This window comes from Myotis yumanensis, unplaced genomic scaffold (assembly GCF_028538775.1).
Source record: "Myotis yumanensis isolate MYYU_CA2020_CCGP unplaced genomic scaffold, mMyoYum1.0.hap1 SCAF_2, whole genome shotgun sequence".
NCBI classification, from domain to species: Eukaryota; Metazoa; Chordata; class Mammalia; order Chiroptera; family Vespertilionidae; genus Myotis; species Myotis yumanensis.
In genome coordinates this window covers 137,564,634-137,588,317 of record NW_027223753.1, presented here as the reverse complement: position 1 = coordinate 137,588,317, position 23,684 = coordinate 137,564,634, and the positions used below count along the sequence as shown (strand labels likewise).

At 39.1% G+C, this 23,684-nt stretch overlaps 1 protein-coding gene across 8 annotated transcripts in view; it reads right to left on the bottom strand.

The window, feature by feature from the left end:
• The window catches only part of ABI3BP (ABI family member 3 binding protein), a 260,392-nt gene that overhangs the window by 130,496 nt on the left and 106,212 nt on the right, over positions 1 to 23,684 (bottom strand). For 5 of the 8 annotated variants that reach the window (XM_070406069.1, XM_070406070.1, XM_070406071.1 and 2 more), the window contains exons 7-12: positions 14,019 to 14,067; positions 12,720 to 12,791; positions 12,028 to 12,120; positions 5,683 to 5,760; positions 1,004 to 1,078; positions 286 to 357 (exon numbers count right to left, since the gene is read on the bottom strand). In XM_070406069.1, coding sequence (XP_070262170.1) covers positions 286 to 357; positions 1,004 to 1,078; positions 5,683 to 5,760; positions 12,028 to 12,120; positions 12,720 to 12,791; positions 14,019 to 14,067 — 439 coding nt within the window. Of the gene's footprint in view, positions 1 to 285; positions 358 to 1,003; positions 1,079 to 1,807; positions 1,883 to 5,682; positions 5,761 to 12,027; positions 12,121 to 12,719; positions 12,792 to 14,018; positions 14,068 to 23,684 lie in introns of all 8 variants that reach the window. The other 3 variants (XM_070406067.1, XM_070406068.1, XM_070406074.1) reach the window with 2 other exon arrangements.

Here is a 23,684-nt window from a genome sequence, read left to right as displayed (position 1 = left end):
GGCTGGTGTCATACTCTCAATGTTTCTGAGGACAGAAAACTAACTTAATGACCTATGTGGAATTAATAGAGTGATGATTGATACTAAATTTTTAAAAAACACAATCAGACAAATATGTTTTTTGTTTGTTTGTGTTGCGTTACCAAATCAACCACTTGTCTGGTTAAGTTAATGGAATTCATCAGTTCACTGAGGTTTGCAGAGATAGGACCCAGTGAATGTAGCCTCCAGAATTAAGCAATCATCACCCACATCTTAACACCAGATTTCAGGTGCTGTTATTACCCAAGGCGCCCCCAGGTTTCACAAAAGGGAAGGGTGTTTTTGCCTGAGGAAATTCTGGAAGTCTTTTTGGAGCTGTAAAGAAACACATAAGAAATGTTATGACGAGGTGCAAGTAACAGAAAAGATTTTACTAAAGCAATAAACAAACACAGACAGGCAAATTATTCACATTAAGTAAGGAACTGTTAGTATATTTTAATCCTGTGTTTCAACATTGGATGATATAACAAAGCTCCCTTTTCTATTTTTTTTATAACCAGATACTATATTTGAGGAATTTGAGATTTAATTTTGATTAAATAGGTTTTCTAATTTATTCAGCTATGTGTATGTGTGCTCACTTAGACTCACATCAAGTACCAAACACATCTGAACTAGAAAATGTTCATCTACTAGCATTTAAAAATAGAATTTTAGTGACCACATGGCTTTATAATTAAGCTCACTTCCACCAATAACTTTTTTTATACTGCGTTCAATAAAGAGATTAGAAGAATCCTAAACAGCTGAAGGATTTGTTATAGAGACTCTTTAGGACCCTAAATTATAATATTTATAACATCTAAAAACGTGGTGTTGGGGAGCTTATTGTTTTATAAGCTAAGTGTTTCTTCTTTCCTGTGAGGAGATAAATTTAAATAAATTAGCCTAAGGACGGCTTTCAAGCATGCATAAAATTTTCAAGGTAATAAAAGCTTTAGTATTTAAAAATTTTTACCTAGAGTGCTCAGTGGTAACTCAAACCTAGGTATTAGAATAGTTTGCGATCTTTCCGGGGTCTTTTCGCTGAGAACTAAAATAAAGAAGAATTCGGTTAGCAAATGTATGAACTGGGATTTGATGCTGTGGCTTAACCATATCATGTGACGCGTGCTCACAGAGTGTGCACTGGCAGCTGATGCCTTTCAAGGACACAGCTGGCTTTCCCTGGAAAAGGTGGACATGGCTGTTCAAATTTGAAGGTGCACTTTCAAAGGGCCGTGGTGTGGCACGGATGGTCAGCATCACAAGTACAGGACAAAATGCATGCCACTCCTTTTCTTCAGAAGAGAACCAAGCAAGAATGAGCCTCTTGGACCAAGAAGCAGCTAACAGGTGTGACATGAAATTCTTATTAGAAAGCGTGACACTTATGGGAATTCTCCTTGTTTTTAGTACACACAAGACTTGGAAAAGCCACTGAAAACGGAAAGCACAGACATAGTCAAGACTTCCAGGTTTCCCCCACCTCTCCAAGCCTCCTGGGATAAAAGGCTGCAATCTGTTTCTCTGTACATCCTACGAGACTGTTGAAAGGTGTGTGCAGCTAGCAGCTAGCGTCCAGCGCTGCCTCGAACATCATTCACCAGGATCAAGGCATGTGATTAACTCTTTAATGAAATTGGTCCAAGAAATAGGAAGATTAACTACTGCCAGAAAGGAGGTGAGAGATGAGGGGAAAGGTAAGGTATTGGGTTACTTTTCCTTTCTATGAGTGCTGGGAGGGTTTTGTTTGTTTCAGAAAAAAACTTCTTAGAATTACCCAGTGTTGTTTCTGAAATATCTAATGCACTAGACACAGTGGATATAGTGGTTCCTGGAACTGAGTCAGGAGTCACTGGAAAGTAAAAAAGACAACTTTACAAATTAAGATAAAACTATGAAACAACCGAAGACCCTAAGACATTGGTGCCCTTTAGAATTAATAACTGACACACAGTTCATTACTTTTCAAGTTACTTATGTTAAGAACTCCATGGCTTGCTTGCACCACAGCCTGACCTGACATTGCTCCCAGCTTTTCCTTTCCAGGTTTGGTCCACTTCCCATGTGTTACAAAAAGCACTCTGAACTGACCTCCATGAAAGCACTTATCAGATTAATCATAACTTTTTATTTGTCTGCCTTTTTATTTCTCTTTACCTTCAGGGCTTAGCACAATGTCTGGGGTATAGTAAGCAAATGCATAATAAATGTTTATTAAATGAATTTATAAATGGGCAAATAAAACAATGATCCAGGGCAAAAAGGTTTATTGAGAACTATTACACTCTCTGATTTCTCTCTTTCAAACTGCAGTCAACATGCAAAGTTTGGAACTGGGTTGAAATTATGATAAGGATGCAAATGCTCAGCCACAAGGTGCTCTAATTGCTAGGTCAAAAGCAAAGACCACCTCAGCTAAATAGTTTTCAAGAAATAAGAAGCAGGATCACTGAGATCTGGAGATAACTGGGAGCTAGACAATTCTAGAAGTTTTGCAGGGTTAAGGACTTGCGGTAACACAATAACACTGAATAGTAAGTTATGCTGTTTAATTGTTTCTGAAGTGGGAAATTGTGAGGAAGATTTGGAAGAGAACTAAGAAATCTATAGAATCTTCCATGAGATAATGTGCTAAGAGAAGAAAGTATAATTGGGCAGAATCTTTGGGGCAGAAAAGAAGTTGGAGTCATCCACTGGGTCATGCCTATGTTTCTATTGGTATTGAACAATTATATTGAAATCAGAAAAGTACCTAGGAATTTCATTCAAATAGATTATTTCAGCTTCCTGAATAGCTTTTACGTCTGCCCCACCTGCCATGAGGTGAGGGATGGAAGGTCCATCTCCCTCCTTTAGGCAGAACCACATACTTCTTGCTTTGTCAGAAATATCCCTATCTGAATTGGTTTCTTAAAATCACATTATTTTATTTTCCACCAATGTTTAATTTCTCTGGACCAGTTATAAGTCTAAGAGTTTTCTGAGTAGAGGTCTTTTACCTCTTTAGTTAAGTTTATTCCTAGGTAGCTTAATTTTTTTGGTGTGATGGTAAATGGGATTGTTTTTATAATCTCTCTTTCTGAAAGTTCAAAGACCTCTACTCAGAAAACTACAGGACGTTGAAAAAAGAGATAGAGGAAGACATAAACAGATGGAAGAACATACCATGTTCTCGGATTGGTAGAATCAACATCATTAAAATGTCCATACTACAAAAAGCAATCTATAAATTCAACGCACTTCCCATTAAAATGCCAATGGCCTACTTCAAAGATCTAGAACGAACTCTCCAAAAATTCATCTGGAATAAAAAAAGACCCCAAATAGCTGCAGCGATCCTGAGAAAGAACAAAGTAGGTGGGATCTCAATGCCAGATATCAAGCTGTATTACAAAGCCACTGTTCTCAAAACTGCCTGGTACTGGCACAAGAACAGACATATAGATCAGTGGAATAGAATAGAGAGTCCAGAAATTAGCCCGAACCAATATGCTCAATTAGTATTTGACAAAGGAGGCAAGAACATACAATGGAGCCAAGATAGTCTCTTCAATAAATGGTGTTGGGAAAATTGGACAGATATATGCAAGAAAATGAAACTAGACCACCAACTTACACCATACACAAGAATAAACTCAAAATGGATAAAGGACTTAAATGTACGACAGGAAACCATAAAAATTCTAGAAGAATCCAAAGGCAACAAAATCTCAGACATATGCCGAAGCAACTTCTTCACTGATAAAAGCTCCTAGGGCAGTTGGAACTAAAGAGAAAATGAACAAATGGGACTACATCAAAATAAAAAGTTTCTGCACACAGCAAAAGAAACCATCAACAAAACAACAAGAAAACCCACTGCGTGGGAAAACATATTTGCCAACGTCATATCTGATAAGGGCCTAATCTCCAAAATTTATAGGGAACTCATACAACTTAACAAAATGAAGATAAACAATCCAATCAAAAAATGGGCAAAGGATCTAAATAGACACCTTTCAAAAGAGGACACTCAGAAAGCCAAGAGACATATGAAAACATGCTCAAAGTCACTAATCATCCGAGAGATGCAAATCAAAACAACAATGAGGTACCATCTCACACCTGTCAGACTGGCCATCATCAACAAATCAACAAACGACAAGTGCTGGAGAGGATGTGGAGAAAAAGGAACACTTGTGCACTGCTGGTAGGAATGCAGACTGGTGCAGCCACTATGGAAGACAGTATGGAGTTTCCTCAAAAAACTAAAAATGAAACTCCCATTTGACCCTGTGACCCCACTTCTAGGAATGTATCCCAAGAAACCAGAAACACCAATCAGAAAGGATATGTGCACCCAAATGTTCATAGCAGCACAATTCACCATAGCTAAGATCTGGAAACAGCCTAAGTGCCCATCAGTAGATGACTGGATTAGAAGACTGTGGTACATCTACACTATGGAATACTATGCTGCTGTAAAAAAGAAGGAACTCTTACCATTTGCGACAGCATGGATGGAACTGGAGAGCATTATGCTAAGTGAAATAAGCCAGTCAATGAAGGGAAAACACCACATGATCTCACTCATTCATGGATAATAAAGACCATTACAAACTTTTGAACAATAATAGATACAGAGGCAGAGCTGCCTCAAACTGATTGTCAAACTGCAGCAGGAAGGCCAGGGAGGGTTGGGGGGCAGGAGGGAGGGGGGTAAGAGATCAACCGAAGGACTTGTATGCATGCATATAAGCATAACCAATGGACATAAGACACTGCGGGGTAAGGGAGGCCAGGGGATTGTCAAGGGCGGGGCGGGGGGGGGGGGGGGGAGGACACATATGTAATACCCTTTGTAATACTTTTAGCAATAAAAAAAAGTCTAAGAGTTTAGTACAAGGTAAATACCACTAATACTTCAACTTGTAACAATTTTATGGATTAAAATTTTTACTTTAGATTGGAGTTACTTCGCTAAATGTGGATTTGGGGAAATTCTTGCCAGATGTTTGCTTCACTGAGTCCTAGATGAGGTGGTATTGCTCTGGCAAAACTCTGTAGTTCAGAGAATAATGTGTCCCCAGTGGGCAGTTCATTCATAGAAGAAATGCTGAATGTTTGTTAGAAACGGCCGATAAACTGTGGGGAAAATGCACTCCACATTTATTCTTTAAAGAATTTTTACCGAACTATTACGTATTATCTATATTGGGATTTTTAATCTTCCAAAGACATTGCTGCTAAATGACATAGCTCACAAGCTATGGATTTGTCAAGGTTAATGATGGCATTTTGCTCAAATGACCACTTGTGAAAGTGGAGAAATGAAAAATGGCCTCATGTCTTCACATAAAAGGAAAACACCAAAACCAGGCATTACGTTTTAGTATAGGATTATTTCACAAAGCTGAGGTAATAACTTTCACTTAGAGTGAAAAATATAGTTTCCATGTTACATATTAGTCATATGATGCAGTAGTTCATTTTGCAGTTGTTTTTCCAGACATTAGGTTAAGGACCTAGAATCACATCACCTATCGTTTTGTGCTAATGATCAAAATGAATTTCCTACTGGCTCTTCACTGGAAAAAAAGTACAGCCTTGTCAATCATTTACTATTAGAAAAATATTACTTATTGTAAGTGACCAATACGGGGATCTCATTACCTGTTATGGGCTGTGCTGGGATTTTTTCTACCTTTGGTGTTTTAGATTCAGCTGGTAATGCCAAGGTTTCATTCTTAGCTAAAAAAAAAAAAAAAAAAAAAAAAAAAAAAGTCTGAGAACAAACAGTTTACCTCACTTCCCTATAACACAGTGTCCAAATACAATTCATTCAAAACATAATCAAGTAACATACTATTTCCAAAAATCTATTCTGCTTTTATCTCTTCCCACCAGGCAGTGAACAAATTTATTGTGCATTTCTACCAGGGATTAGCATGAATAGATGACAGTGTTCAGAATCCCTTTTTGTTACCCTTAGTAATTAAGATCTAAGTTGGCATTGGAATGAAGGAATAAATCACAACCCAACACTTGGATAACTCTCAAGTCATTCTTATTCATAGAGTTTCTGGAAGGCATGTGTTGCATTGCAAATACTCACTGGAATTTTATATTGAAGTACTCCTAATTTTTAAAAAAATCAATGAATAGAAAATTTCCATTGTTATGCATGGTAAAACATGCAATAGGTTCAGACACTGAAATTTTTAAAAAGCACAAGTAACACACTTGGGAAACTAACTTATTTGAAAATACTTGTGGAAAAAAAAAATACCAACAGTAATTTATTTGAGCCATGTAGTAACAAACACCTATTGTTTTGGTCACTGAGGGGATTCAGTGTAAAGATTAAAATAGATTTTTTCCATCTTCAGACAACTGTTCAGAAAACTTCCTTCTAAAATGAAGGTTTTTTTTTTCAAAGAAAGTACATTTCTATACCAGTTTCCCAATGATTAAGATATTCCCCATTTAAAAAATGCACCAAGGATTAACTTGAGTCAGCTATTTCACACACAAAAATCAATAACCTACTTATAATATTTTGAAACAGTCTAGTGGCATGACAAAATTAATCACTGAGATGCCCTGATGATGTCACTTTGAACTGATCATAATTAGATGGGATTTTGTAGAGTCCAAAGGCTGTACAGGAACTTCTTGGGTTCCTCAACTTTGGCACTATTGACATTTTGGGCTGGATAATTTTTTGGTGTGAGGCTTTCCTATGTTGCAGGATGTTGAGTAGAACCCCTGGCTTTTACCACTGGATTCTACTAGCATGTACATAGTGGTGGCAGCCAAAAATGTCTCCAGACATTGCCTAATTTCCGCGGGGTACAAAACTGCTCTCTGTTGAGAACAATTGATCTAACCTGTTCTCTCAAGGTTCTTTGAGGATGCAAATTTTATAACTTCCTTTTGTAGTTCACATTCCTGCTGTAAAGACAATTTTCTTCTTTACAGTTGACATGGGCATGACATATTTATTTACTTGTGATGGACAAAGGCAGTTATAAAGTCATCCCTTTCACAATGATAATAGAAGCCAATCAATTTTTAATCTGCATTATGGAAACATTCAATAGATTCCTACATAGAGCTAGTTATTTTCAGGAGTAACTTAAAATGCTAGAAATACGTACTTGCCATATCATATCTAATGGCCATGTGTGTGCTTTGGATTCATGAGCACATGAAGTTGTACAGCATGTTTGCACAGCAGAAATGTTTGATATCATTGTTCAAATTGATTTAGCAGGGCATAGAGAGAGAGAGGACTCTATTTCTAGAATAACTAAAAATGCCAGTCCAGTATAATTTTACAAAAAAATCCTATTTTTGAAACGTCTAAGTTTGATCAATCGTTTTTCCTGCCCTTTGTTGTAATTCCAGTTTTTGTTTAGAACCACTGTGATTGTTAGCACAGGAAAAACCACTCAGGTTACAAATTTTTATGAGCAAGTTCTGTTATTTTCAGGATGTGCCATAGGAAGGTGTTTGCTTTCATTTTTCAAATATAAGATTAAAAGGTTTCTCTTTAAGGGTCTTTTCTTTTTCAGTGTCCTCTGATCCTAAAGGATATGTTTGCTAATCCTCTCCTCCCTGTGTAACATCCTGTGTTCTTGGTGGTTGCCAGGGTGACTAGGACTATTTACTTACTAACTTATTTTAACATTTAGACTTTCATGAATGCTCTAAATTGTGTTGCTTTCGCTTCTTATATTCTAAACATGCCCTTAGCTGGCAATCACCTTCGCCTAAAATTAGGCTGAAAAGAAGAAAAAAGGGTAAACTATGTTCCCAAGAGAGAATTGTATTCTTTACACATCACCAATTCCTTACAAAGGCATATTGTATTTCTAAATATTGCCTTTCAGAATCAGAGAAATTGGTAGATGGAGAAATATTTAAAGGCGGGGGGCGGGGGGGATTTTATGTTTCCTATCAAACCCAAACATTGTACATCATCTATGTACAAGTGCAGTCTTGGCACTAGTGGAGCAAAATCCCATCAGAATGACCTAAAACCCGGGAAATTTCTTTTCCCTCTCTGATTCTTCTGTACCTTTTTTCCAACACTGTTGTTTCCGTTAATTTTTGGCAACCTAAGTCTTGACTTTGGCAAACCCTACATATATCTCTTGGCGATGTGGGTGTAATACTAATTTTCTTGTTTATATCTCTCATTATTCACACCATGTGTTCTTAGAACAAAAGCTAGTAATTTCTCGATGTCCCATGATGGATGCTGCTGGAATGAGGATATTATTTTTTGGATTTACCCCATCAAAAAATTGGACTTTTCTGAATTGTGGTGCTAAATAACCCCAGGAAAGTTTATTTCTTCCTCAGTAGTATAAAGAATTGCTTATGTCTGCATTAAAAAATTACAGTATATTTAAAATGTAATTTTTAAAATATAGTCTGTTAAGATGTTACATTTGATGGATTTACTGTACATTTTCAAACATACTATCAATCTCTTCAATGCATAAAAAATTGCCAGTGTTAAATTTGACAGGTGTTTTCCCAGAAATAAAAGTTAAAAGAGATATTTAACTATTCACATACCATTTCTTCTCTATTAAAATTACAATCCTGGCCGAAACCGGTTTGGCTCAGTGGATAGAGCGTCGGCCTGCGGACTGAAGGGTCCCGGGTTCGATTCCGGTCATGGGCATGTACCTGGGTTGCGGGCACATCCCCACTGGGAGATGTGCAGGAGGCAGCTGATCGATGTTTCACTCTCATCGATGTTTCTAACTCTCTATCTCTCTCTCCCTTCCTCTCTGTAAAAAATCAATAAAATATATTTAAAAAAAAAATTACAATCCTGAAGGTTTAGTGAATTATATCAGAAAAACAAAATAAAAACAAAACAAAATCCCCGAAGCTCTAAAGGAAACAAAAACACCTGAATTGATATTAAGGTAGCATGTGGAACTTTGCAAAAACCAAAAGGAAATATCACTCAAGACTAAGGACTAGGCCCGGCAGTGATGACGAACCTATGACACGCGTGTCAGAGGTGACACGCAAACTCATTTTTTTGGTTGATTTTTCTTTGTTAAATGGCATTTAAATATATAAAATAAATATCAAAAATATAAATCTTTGTTTTACTATCGTTGCAAATATAAAAAAATTTCTATATGTGACACGGCACCAGAGTTAAGTTAGGGTTTTTCAAAATGCTGACACGCCGAGCTCAAAAGGTTCGCCATCACTGGACTAGGGAATAAAACATCTTCTAATTCAAAACTGACAGCAATGGTCTGGGAAAAAAATCCTGCTCATTTTCAGTCTCCTTCACATCCTGGGTTTTGTAGTTTTGAGAGACAGATTAGGGACCAAATCAATAAGAGATTGGCTAGCTCCTTTTTTTTTCTCTTTCAAAACAAGTTTCTAGGTGAGGAGCAGGGCAATATGCAGGCTCTACAGAGAACAGGTGAGTGCAAAAGTCCTGAGCTCCGATTCCAAACACAGGTTCCCTGAGGGCATTTAATTTGGAAGCATCCTGGTTTTGAGCACAGCGTACAGACGATGTGGAGTTGAGTCACAGGGTTTTACAGTTAAAAGTGAGATGATGAAGCCTGATGTACGAATTAAGGATATGAAGCCTAGAATCACGAGTCTATGTCCTTGAAGGTAACTCATTCTAGTACTAACAGCTATGAATACTTTACAGTAAACATGTAAGGATTGAACAAAATCACAAAGATTTACTGGCAAATATTTTAACATCTTAAGGAAATGGTGATGCACAAGCTTTGAAAATTTTTCTAAAACTGTAAGGCTAATAGACCACCTATTAAGTGTTCTTTACCCACTTAAGCTTTGTTCCTCCTTCTTCCAGGAAGTTCTCAAAATTAACAGCTAAGGAGAATTTAGGAGTTCCTAATTTTTAAAACAGATACAATCTGATTGCCTACCATCAGAAAACAAATAGGTTAGGTCTCCAACAAGGGAAACATAAGTCTGAGGTCTCGGTATGGGCTGTGTAGCTCACCACGATAGGCCCCAGTAACGTGCTATCTGGCACAGAGTAATGCTTAATAAGTATTTGTTGATTGAGTGCTACCAAACAGGGGTTTGGGCCTCTGTTTTTGCATCCATACAATGTGAAGAGTCGACTATGTAAGTGCTGAAGTTCTCAGCTAGTGCCTACTTTAGGGAAAATATTCTGCATTTTTAAGTCTTGTTTCAATTTCTATCACATTACACCATCTCCTTTCATATTTATCAATAGCCCAAGACATTCTCCAGTCAAAGTATGGTTTCCAGACCAGCAGCCTCAGTATCACCTACTGGTAAGGAATGCACATTCCCAGGCCCCAGCTCAGACCTACTGAATCAGTAACTCTTGGGGGCGGGGGGGGGGGGGCGGGAGGGGGGCTGCAGTCTGTGTTCACAAGCTCTCCAGGGTGTGTGATGCTTGATTAAGTCTGAGTATCAAACTAATTTGATACTCAAATGCAGCAACTAAGCCCAGTGACCACCACAATTGTTCCCTGAGCTCCCTTTAAAAGGTTTTGCTGTTGTTTTCCAAATTGTTATGTTTTATGTTTTTGTTTGTCTGTTTATTTTTTATGTTTTTTTAAACACTGAAATCATAGCAGGTTCTTTCTAGAAGTAAGAAGCAGTACCAATCTCAAGTAAATAATAATGCTAACAGTCCTGACCTTTATATCAGTTCTTATAGAAAGTATCTAGTGGTCCCTTGATAGTGTACTAAGTATAATTTATAACAATTACTCTATTTGAAAATTATATAAATGTGTGTATTTTGGATAATTTGACAAATGTTCACTCTTCTTTTATAAATGTATATTTATTTGATATTTTGTATAAATATAAAATAACTACTTCCCTATAGAATGTGATTTAATACCTTCAATACTCCAACTTCTCTGCCTCTTATTTTCCCCCCAACTTCTTAATAATGGTAAAATATATATAACATAAAGTTTATTATCTTAACCATTTTTAAATGTAAAGCTCAGTAGTATTAAATCTTATATAATAAAACCCTAATATGCAAATTGGCCAAAAGGCAGAACTCCTGGCAGGAACAACCGGTCACTATGACACACACTGACCACCAGGGGGCAGACGCTCATCACAGGGGCTCCCCCTGGTGGTCAGTGTGCTCCCACAGGTGGAACGCCACTGAGCCAAAAGCCAGGCTCATGGCTGGAGAGCGCAGTGGCAGTGGCGGGAGCCTCTCCCGCCTCCGCTGCAAGTGGGCAGTAAGGAGCGAGGGGCCCCAGGGGGACTGGGCTAAACCAGCAGGCGGACATCCCCCAAGGGGTCCTGGACTGTGAGAGGGTGCAGGCCAGGCTGAGGGATTCCCCTAAGTGCATAAATTTCATGTACCAGGCCTCTAGTATTTTCATAATGTTGTACAACCATCACCACCACCTACCTTCAGAACTCTTATCATCTTATAAAACAAACTCTGTACCATTAAACACTAACTCCTCATTCCTCTCCTCCCTCCAGTCCCTAGCAACCATCCTTCATAGTGTATTGATCTTTTTGTAACTGGCTTATTTTGCTCAAGGTTTATCAATATTGTAGCATTCGTCAGAATTTCCTTTTCTTTTAATGAAATATTCCATTGTATGTATAAACCTTATTTTGCTTATTCATTCATCTGTTGGACACATTAAATTGCTTCCATGTTTTAGCTACTATGAATAATGCCACTGCAAACATGAGTGTACAAAATACTTCTTTGAGAAATTTTCAATTCTTTTGGTTATATACCCAGAAATGGAATTGCTGGATCCTATGGTAATTTTATTTTTTTGTGGAGTGGTCATATTGTTCCCATAGCAGCGATACCACTTTACATTCCTATCAACAGTACATATGCCTGTCCCTTGCTTTTACTTTGAGATCCCAAATAGCCTATTTTCTAGGTTCCTTGGATATTCTAAGAATATCAGCTCTAGTACTTGGTCACTGAAAGTTCAATCATAGAACTTTGATGCTTACCTAATTGTGTCTTGATTGCATCTGAAATCTCAAACATTATGGATGTAGGAAGTTTTACGGTGGTTTCGTTAAGACCAGGAATAACAAGGTGGACTGCAAGGAAACAGAAGTAAAAATGAAAGGAAGAAAATGCATCATGACATAAAATAAAGCTCGGAGTGGCAGATAGTAGTAAATATTGAGTTTAGCACTTATTTTGCTTAGTCATTTTTAACCCCAACTTTAAAATGTTGGAAAAAATATGGCAGTACCTTTTACACAGAATCTTTTTCTTATTAGGAACTCAACTGCCAAAATACTCTGGCTTTTAATCCATAAACTTAAAAATTGTAAGATGGATGCTTAAGATGTCTGGTGAACAAAGGACACCACTATTAATAATAAAATTTTAAAAGAGAAGTTCAATATGACAAAGACTCCTTCATAACTGCAACAACCCTGTGGGGTAGGAAGGATGGGTTCCATCGTTCCCACTAGGCATGAGCTAGAGTTGTTTCTCTAACACATTGGGATAGAGGTAGCATCTCTTGGCTCCTAGCCTGGAATAAACACAGCCGGGATCCTAAATATTGAAAGGAAATGAATCAATATCAATTTAACAGATCTACTCACAGTTCAAAATTCCATAAAAACTCTATTAAAAAAATAGCCTGACTTTCTTAATCTTGATATAGAGTTCAAGACTGACTCACCCAGTATTGTTCCTCCAATGGGAGTCCTATCTGGGGATTTAATTGAAGCTCTGTGAGTAACATTCTGAATCACTGTTGAAATACAAAAAGAAAATAGTGTGTGTTGGGGGGAAATAGTCAGAAAGCAGTAAGAAGCTAATAATGTGAAGTCATCTGCACTGAAGAAGCACTGATCTAACTTTTCAATTAATAAAAAGGAACTCATTGGGTTGACTATACAGCACATCTTACCTTAACACCAATCCCTATAAGTACTGAAAGGCTATTATTACTTTATCATAGAGTGTTCTATTCTAAGGAGCTGAAAATTTCCTAAAGAACTAGCACAAAATGAGGCAATGACCCAATAAATTAAAAAATATATATTCTCAAAGCAAAGAATCATTGGATAATTCCAGTACTAATTGACCCTACTTTGAGAGTATACTTGTGATATTATTTTCTTAAATTGAAGAACAATTTTAAGTCCCCAATCTCTTCTACCAAGAAACTTTCTGGGCATAATAAAGTGGGCCTGGAGAGAATTATGCTAAGTGAAATAAGCCAGTCAGAGAAAGATTATCACATGATCTCACTCATATGTAGAATCTAATGAACCAAATTAACTGATGAACAAAAAATAGACCCAGAAACATAGAAGCATGAACAGACTGTTGAACCTCAGAGGGAAGGCAAGGGAGGGTGGATCGGAAGAGATCAACCAATGAATTTATATGCATATATGCAAACCTGTGCACACAGACAATGGGGTGGTGAGGGACAGAAGTGGGCTGGAAGAGGTTAATGAGGGGAAAAGGAGGACCTATGTAATACTTTCAACAATAAAGATTTTTTTAAAATGTTAAAAATAATAATTTGAAAAACTGAGACTCAAAACAAAAACAACTGGATAATGAAATAAAATAAGACATTATAATTCTTGAAGTCTGGATGTCTTACCTTTCCCTAAAGTTTTCATTTCATTAATTCATATCCTATGAATGATTTTATTCATGTTTGCTAGCTTAACACTAAACTAAGCCACACATATTTAATGGGCTTTTTAGAATTGAATACTTATGACTGATTTGTCTCTGATTATCCAAACAATGTGACTTGCCAGGACTAGGCGAATTGGTACAAGAGCCAAAATTACCTATTAACTTCTAACTTACTAGGCCATACTGATTACTTCAAACATTTTCTGAGAAACAATAATCAGAGAAGTTGAGAAAAAATGTGTTATGTTGAATGATCTGAATTTAAAAAGTATGTTAAAATAGTTATAAATACATATCCAGAGCAGACTTATAAAATTACCTTGCTTGATGATTGTTATTGGGATCAGCTTCCTTGGGACATATGCTGGCTGAAAAAAGAGGAAGAATCAGTTTTTGAGTTAGTGTTAATAAAAAAAAAATAAGAAGAACTGGAAGTGGCCCTTTCTTGTCTTTCATGAAGCCTCCCATAACACTGGTTTAACAGTTGCTAGAAAGATCTTTGGTACATATATATCTGTCTCTACTTTATTGGACAACCTCCCCCCATAAATGTCCAAAGATTTGACAGAAGCAATTTCTTCAGAACTCCCATTCATTTACTTAGGAACTGCAATGGAAAGAAACTAAATCTTCTGGGTTGAATGCTAGTTAATTTTGACTTTATTTCAGGTGTAATTTGTCAAACTCTGTCTTTACATTCTCTCTCATATAGATGTTAAGCTACATATTATCTTTCTAAACCAAACAACATCAATTGTTTGAGTGCACCCACTTGCTGCCACTGCTACCACACACACACACACACACACACACACACACACACACACAACCACCATGAGCTCCTGACACCACACATTTCCTTGCCCAAGAAGGTTGAGCTTGGAATCAAATCTAGACATTTCTACTTCCAAAGCCTGTACTCTTAACCATTCTGAACATATTTATGCACAAGGGACCTCAGAATTAGAAGGGCGGTTCTCAGGAGACTGTGCACTTTTATCTCTCCCAAATTGCCTCAGATGTCCCACTGGGAGTTTTAAAATCATAGGCCTACTTGAACTAGGGATGGGTATAGTGTGAACTTTAAAGGGAAGTCATCACTGTGAGCCAAGGATAAGACAGCCAAGGAAGAGACATGGGAACAAAATAAGAGTAAGGCAACAAGTGATATAGAGAAGAATTAGGCTGAGTTACAGAGGTAAGCATGACAACAATTTCTTTTTTTAAAAATTGATTTCAGTAAGAGAGAGAAACATCGATGTGAAACATCGATTGGTTGCCTCCCACATGCACCCTGACTAGGGATCAAACCCTCAATATGGTATGTGCCCTGACCAGGAATCAAACCCACCACTTTTGGTGCATGGGACGAAGCTCCCACCAACTGAGCCACATCAGCCAGGGAGACATCAATTTCTTGATGCTTAAAGTGCATACATAATACAGATATTCTACCTACTAGACCTGTTGATAAATTAGGATGTGCTGAATGAAATACTTACAACATAATTGTGAGCAAAAGAGACTAACTAACATGTTACCATTTTAATAAATGACCTTTCCATAATAAAGAAGTGGCATTATACCAAGCTTACTGTTGGCTATTTTTCTTCTTGTATTAAGGTCCTTATGTTTAAAAATAAATAAATGAACAAAATTGACTATCATCAGATAATTATAAAAAATAATCTACCTATTGACTCAGAGCTCTAGACTGAATGCTGTGCCCCTCCTAACTCATATGTTAAAACTTACTCCCCAATGTGATGGCATTAGAAGGTGGGGCATTTGAGAAGTGATTAGATCATAAGGGTGGAACCCTCATAAATGGAATTAGTGCCCTTATAAAAAAGACCCCAGAGAGCTCCCTCCACCCTTCCACCATGTGAAGACAGCAAGAGGATGGCTGGTTGTGAACCAGGAAGTGAGCTCCACCAAACCCCAAACCTGACGGTGCCTTGATCTTGGGTTCCCAAGCTTCGAAATGTGAGAAACAAATGTTTCCTGCTTCAGCCACCCAGTCTATGGTAGTTTTGTTACAGTACCCCTAATGGATTAAGACACCCAGCAACCTAGCTTAAGGAATTAATCAAAGATACAAATAATCTTTTATGTGTAAGGGTGTTTATTCCCCAATGTGAAACAATCTCATTATCCAAAAACAGAGGTTTTATTAAATAAAGTATGGTTTGAGTTTTTGACGTCTATTTAATAAAGTAGAAAAATATGCATGCGATAAAGACAAAGGATACAAATTTGTAACCACAACATAACCTGATTTTATAACAAATATGTATAGATAAAAGGCCAGAAGGAAATAGATCATAGTTTTTTTAACAGTAGTTTTTGGGGTTTTTGCTGTTAAAAGAGAAATGTTATTACGTAAGAAACTTATAAGACAATAAAGTAAGGAGGTTGTGTGGTAGATAGTAAAGAGGAATAGATTCAACATCAAGAATTCTGACTTACGAATAGTAGTTATTTTTATAAGCTGATAGTAATTTTATTTCATATACCTTTCTCTATTTTCCAAATTTCTTACATGAATGAAGTACATTTATAATTAGAAAAAGTTATTTTAATCAACACTCTGTTCAGTTCCTATGTATGCGCCTGCACTGCATAGCTCATATACTATTGGCAAAGAGAACATATTGTAAATGTAATTTGTATATGATTTTTCCCAGGCAAGGGGCGGGAGGAAGTAGGAATAGAAGCATAACCTTCAGGAGGAGAGAGAAAAAAATCTCAGCTTTGATGTTGCACTGGCAGTAGGATGTCTTTCACCCTTTTCATAAGAAAATTAAGTATGAGCACTTGTACACAGGAGCTTTCCCCAGAGAGGGAGTCAGCTCCATGGCACTGCCTCATGTGTCCAGCTTACTTCCACCTGCCCTGCTCCAGTGAAGGGTTGACAGTCCATGGCCTCTATCATTTCTCAGAATTCCAAATGCCTGCTGCAGCGACCTCCAGTCACATGGAGCACTTGCCAGAGGAGCCACACCATCTTCGCGGGCATGAACAATGGTTTTTGTTAGAGCTGTGACTACAGCGCCAAAGAATTTTGAATACTTTGTTTTACTGAATGTAATGCCCGTTTTGCTGAATGTGAAGTTTTTCAGAGAGACATCACATTATAGCAGAAAGGCAGCATGTCACTGGGTTGAGCCTTTGAGTTGCATTATTCCGATTGTCGTTTCTTTTGCTGTGATGATTTTTTTAAAACAGGGTAGAGCCATAACCTCTCCATCGGCCCTGCCCCGAGTGTGACAGTGGCGGCGCCCCAACCCCCTGATCGGCCCTGCTCTGTGGGTGATAGAGGGTGGCGCCCCAACCCCCCTCCACGGGCCTTGCTCTGTGTGTGACAGGGTAGAGCCATAACCTCCCCATTGGCCCTGCCCTGAGTGTGACAGGGTGCAGCGCCCCAACCCCCTGATCCGCCCTGCTCTGTGTGTGACAGGGGGCGGTGCCCCAACTCCCCTATCGGCCCTACTCTGTGAGTGACAGCAGGGAGCTCCTCAACCCCCTGATCAGCCCTGCTCTATGCGTGACAGGGGGTGGCACCACAACCTCCCCATCGACCCTGCCTTGAGTGTGACAGGGGGCGGTACCCCAACCCCCCAATCGGCCCTACCCTGAGCGTGACTGAGGGTGGCATTGCAACCTCCCGATCCGCCCTGCTCTGTGCATGATGGGGCGGCGCCCCAACTCCCCAATCGGTCCTGCTCTGAGCCTGACCAGGGGCTGCACTTAGGAATTGGGCCTGCCCTCTGCCACCCGGGATCAGGCCTAAGCCAGCAGGTCGTTATCTCCCGAGGGGTCCCAGACTTCGAGAGGGCACAGGCCAGGCTGGGGGACCTCCCTCCCCCCGCCCCGAGTGCACAAATTTTTGTGCACCAGGCCTCTAGTCTACACTAATAAAAGAGAAACATGGTAATTAGTGTACAACCACTACCTTCCCATTGGCTAATCAGCATATCCTTATGCAAATTAACGGTCAGCCAAGATGGCGGCCGGCAGCCATGCACTGAAACGAACAGGGAGGCTTGCTTGCTCCAGTGACTGGCGAACTCCAACGTTCCCCACCTAACTTGCCGGCCTCTCAGCTGCAACTATAAGCAACTATGTTGCAAATATAGAAGCTAAACAAAACCCCAGAAACCGGCTTTCAGTCAGCCAAGTTCAGCTAGCCGGACCACAACATTGTATCAATGTTTTCAGCAGCGAGGCCTCAGAGCTAAAGCTAGCCCAGAATAAAAAAAAGAAAAAGAAAAAAAGGAGCGGTTGGGAGCTTCAGTCACCCGCTTCCGGAAAACCCAGACTGGCCAGGCACCCCAGTGGGGACCCCCACCCTGATCCAGGACACCCTTCAGGGCAAACCAGCCGGCCCCCAGGCCTCTATCCTATATAGTAAAAGGGTAATATGCCTCCCAGCACCAGGATCAGTGGAGCAGTGAGGCTCCCGGCACTGGGATCAGTGTGTCAGGGGGCAGCGCCCAAACCCCCTGATCAGCCCTGCTCTGTGCCTGATAGGGGGGAGCTCCCCAATCCCCTGATTGTCCGGCGGCTCTGTGTGTGACAGGGGTCGGGGCCACAACCTCCCTATCCGCCCTGCTCTGTTCATGATAAGGGAAGGCGCCTCAACCCCCTGATCAGCCCTGCTCTGTGCCTGATAGGGGGGAGCTCCCCAATCCCCTGATTGCCCTGCGGCTCTATGTTTGACAGGGTGCAGCGCCCCAACCTCCCCCCCCCCCCCCACGGGCCCTGCTCTGTGTGTGACAGGGTAGAGCCATAACCTCTCCATCGGCCCTGCCCTGAGTGTGACAGGGGGCAGCGCCCCAACCCCCTGATCGGCCCTGCTCTGTGACAGGGGGCAGCGCCCCAACCCCCTGATTGGCCCTGCTCTGTGCGTGACAGGGGGTGGCGCCACAACCTCCCTATCAACCCTGCCTTGAGTGTGACAGGGAGCGGTGCCCCAACCCCCAATCGGCCCTACCCTGAGCGTGACTGAGGGTGGCATCACAACCTCCCGATCCGCCCTGCTCTGTGCATGACGGGGCGGCGCCCCAACTCCCCAATCGGTCCTGCTCTGAGCCTGACCAGGGGCTGCACCTAGGGATTGGGCCTGCCCTCTGCCACCTGGGAGCAGGCCTAAGCCAGCAGGTCGTTATGTCCCGAGGGGTCCCAGACTTCGAGAGGGCACAGGCTGGGCTGGGGGGGACCCCCCCCCCGAGTGCACAAATTTTTGTGCACCGGGCCTCTAGTCCTATATAATAAAGAAGTAATATGCAAATTAACCCTCACACCCTCACAAAGATGGCTGCCTCCAACCAGGCCGGCAGGGGGGTTAGCGAGGGACAACCAAACGACTGAACAAACAGGCTGTGTGGGGCGACAAGGCTGGCAGGGGGGTTAGTGAGGGACAACTAAATGACAGAACAGCAGGCTGTGTGGGGCGACCAGGCCGGTGGGGGGGGCCTTGTGGGGTGACCAAGCTGGCATGGGGGCAGTTAGGGGCGTCCAGGCCAGCGGGGGGGGGGGGGGGCAGTAAGGGGTGACCAGGCCAACAGGGGGGCAGTTAGGGGCAATCAGGCAGGCATGCAGAGGCAGTGAGGGGTGATCAGGCCAGCAGGGGGGGCAGTTAGGGGTGATTAGGCAGGCAGACAGGTGAGTGATTAGGAGCTAGTGGTCCAGGATTGTGAGAGGAATGTCCGACTGCCAGTTTAGGCCCAATCCCCAGCAATAGGACATCCCCCGAGGGGTCCTGGATTGGAGAGGGTGCAGGCTCAGTCCCCATGCACAAATATCATGCACCAGACCTCTAGTATATAATAACCATATGCTTAAGATGGGGGCTGAGTTCAACATTAAAATATTTTGTACTTGCCTTAACCGGTTTGGCTTAGTGGATAGAGCATCGGCCTGCGGACTGAAGGGTCCCAGGTTTGATTCTGGTCAAGGGCATGTACCTTGGTTGCAGGCACATCCCCAGTGGGGGGTGTGCAGGAGGCAGCTGATCAATGCTTCTCTCTCATTGATGTTTCTAACTCTCTATCCTTCTCCCTTCTTCTCTATAAAAAATCAATAAAATATATTTAAAAAAATTTTTGTACTTAACTTTTATTGTAAGTGATTAAAACTGTATTAAATCATTTCCCCATGCCACACACATTAATACCAGGGTCATTCACTACTTTGGAGAAGCAATAGAACACTGTAATATGTATGCATTGGAGTTGAAAATATCTATCAACAGTCAATTTTTTTAACCTAAATAGTATTTATCTTTTAAAACTGGATAGCCTAAAGTTCATATTATTTTTCACATTTCAAATACCTCTTTTTAGAAAGTGTCAAGAAGTTTTTGCTGGATATAAATTTTAGGTGTAAGCATGCATATATGAATAAAAACAATTTTTAGTGTATCTTTTGCTTAAAACTCTAAAAGTAAAACATCTGGAGTCAATTCAGTATCTCTTGAAATATTGCCTTCTTAGATCAGTCTCAGGGAAGAGATGGGTTAGTATTTGAAATGACATGGACTTTATTTGGATTAAAATATTCCTCTAAAGTATCAAATCAATTTTTAGAATCAATTCTAAGTGGCCATAAAAGATGATTATGGCTCTCCCAAGTGCTTTCTCTCCAACTTTCCTGTGTTCCTGAGCTACCCAAGAGCACAGATGGCAACTTGCGAAACATTTTTTTCTGCTCTCCAGAACGTAACAAAGAAAAAAACATCACAGAGAAGCCTTAAAATAGCTTTTCAATTAATTTAGGTTTTCATGTGGAAATAACCAAGAATTTCAAACCCCATCTCATTAAGCTGCCTGGGGGTAACTCCACCTCACAGCTTGAAGTGATAAGGTATCTGGCTCTGTGTCATAGATGCAGGAAGTTTCTTCCTAGCCCTTCTTGCCATGGCTATTGTGATGTTCCTTGGGAGTTAAAACCTCAATCATCTTTCCCAATCTTGCTGAGTAACGCAACCTAAATGGAATATTCTGCCAAAAGAAATACAAATTACTGGGATGTGATGAGATGATATCATTGAGTCACATGTAAGACAAAGCATGACAGCCAAGTGGCCAGGAGATAAGAAATGCTTCCTAGGAAACCATCACAACAAGACTGAGAATTGTTCTAGGAGAGAATCCCTGGGATTGGATCTAAGAGGGACAAAGCCAAAGGGACTTTATGGATGCCTGGTACTAGGCCAGTGATGGCGAACCTATGACACTCGTGTCAAAGGTGAGAATTGAACTCATTTTTTTAGTTGATTTTTCTTTGTTAAATGGCATTTAAATATATAAAATAAATATCAAAAATATAAGTCTTTGTTTTACTATGGTTGCAAAAATCAAAAAATTTCTATATGTGACACGGCACCGGAGTTAAGTTAGGGTTTTTCAAAATGCTGACACGCTGAGCTCAAAAGGTTCGCCATCCCTGTAATAGGCCAATTGGTCAATTATTTGGGAAAAGTATATAACTTAATCAATATAGAAACTTACTATACAAAACAGAGAGAAATCAAACACATAGTTTATAATTTAATTATTACAAAATCAAACCACTTATAAAACTAAAAAGGGGGAGAAAATACTTATCGCTCTCTGGATAGGGAAGGGCTTTCTAAATAATGCAATTAAAGATGTGACAATGGAAAAGATAAATAATTTGATTAAGCAAATTTCAAGACTTGACTATTTCAAAAATTCTCATAAAGTTGGTAACACATCTGAGAATAATTTTTTCTAGTAGATCAATGTTCTTTAACCTATGTCTTTAAACTATTCAACAAAAATACCATGAGATGCCCCATAAACAAGAGCCAAGTAAAGGTCATTAAGTGAAAAATGCAAATGGCTAATTAACAAGTGAAGAAAGTACTGCTCTATCAGCAATCAAGAGATAGAAATAAAGAAAACATTTTACACTATTACATTAGCTAGAAATTTAGTGATGGAGATACAGAATGCTAATAATCAGGGTACTATAGCAATGTATAACTCTTATACATTGCTGGCAAGATGTAAAACTGGTGTATCCTTTCTGGAAAGAAATTTGACCAGACATATTAAGAAGTTAAAAAACTGTTAAATACTTAAACTGTTAACTCCCATCTAAGAATCTATTGAAAGGAATAATCAGAAATGTGAATAAAGACTTATGATCAGAAATGTTCACTGCAACATCACTTACAATTAAAATACCATTAGAAATAACTTAAATGCCTACGAAGTGTAAACTGATTGGGGTGAAAGCATATTTAGATCATGTAATACACAGCAATTAAAATTATGTATGTGAAGATAATTTAATGACATGAATATGCTATGTCATATGGCAGCTAAGTAAAAAGAGTGAGGTTTAAAATTATATAACATTCTTTTAATTTTATAATAAAAATATGCTTAGAAATAAAAAAATATTCTGAAGTATTAACAGTAGGCCACAAATACTTTTATTACTAGTCATTTGGCAGTGTAATAGGAAATTTTGTTAATATTTCTTTTTGAATTTTATATATTCTAAATCTTTAAATATTAATTAAATGATTAAGAAAAAATTAAAACAAGAAAGAAGGAAAAAAAGAAAGAGGAAGACATAAAGAAAGAACAAGAAAGAAAGAGAAAAGGAAAACAAGGAAGGGAGGAAGGGAGGGATTAAGGGAAAGAGGAAAAAGATAGCAAAGAAAAATTAAACAAGATTTATGGCTTGGGAATGTACCTGCAATCTCCTTTTTTTATATTATTATTTGAAATACATCAAAATACTTTCCTGGGCAACCATAATAATCTGATAATCATGATTAGGTAATTCACCACTATGTACACTTTTCCGCCAATTCAAACCACAGAAACAGTCACCTCAGCAAGATGATTTCTCAGTTCTATTTTATTCAAACCCATTTGTCACAGAAAAAAATTCAGTTTTTTTTCTTCCAATGGGTATGTACTACCTCCCCCCCCTCCCCTGCCCCATGGGACTATCAAATCAATGGAGTATTCTGTGGACTATTTAATTAGGCCCAAAAAGATATCCATCCGTATAATCACATGCACACATTCAGCCATGAATAGTCTGTGCATGTTCACCTGAATATGGGATAGTTCCTGGCTGAATACTTCAATACCTAATAACCAAAGGTAGGACCAAATTCCCCTCTTCTCACCAAAGTGCTTCCTCTACCTGCTCAGTGACATAACATCCTTCACTTTGTAACTGGGCTTGTGATTTGAAATGCAAACATCCGTGTGATGGTTATAGCAATGGCTTACATTTACAACAGGTAGTACATAACTGTGAGAATGGTTCCTGAGAACATATTTTGAAAGGTGAAGGTAAAATGGAGAATAAGGGACTGAGTTTCTGAAGTGAGAGAGAAAAATGTGTCTAGATGGTGGGAAATGGCTGGTACATAAAATAACAAACATTTCCTGCACTAAATAGAGGCTGGGCACATTAAAAAAAAAAAAAAAAAGCAGGCAATGGGGGGATAAGGACACATATGTAATACCTTAAGCAATTAAAAAATAAATAAATAAATAAATAAATAAACAAAAAATACAAAATACATTCAAAAGTATAAAAAACAAACAAACAAAAAGCAATTGCTTTGTCATTTTGAAAAGAGTTAACTCTTATGTGGAGGAAGTGACAGAAAATAGATGAAGATTTGAACAGTAGCAATGTAAGTAGAGCATGTACCAATTTGTTCTTGGAATATGTTATAGAAAAAATAATCCACAAGACAGAAGATAATAAACATACCAAAATACCTAAAATACTGAAGTACTAGAGTAACTATATTGAATATCAGACTTTTAGATATTTAAATAATTTACTATGATCTTGTCTTATACATCCAACTCCGTTTTCTGAAAAAGAAATGAATTCCTAATATGTTAAGTACTTTTAAGTAACACCCCATACATAGCTAACCAGTTGATTCATTCTCAGTACAATGAAATAAGGACTA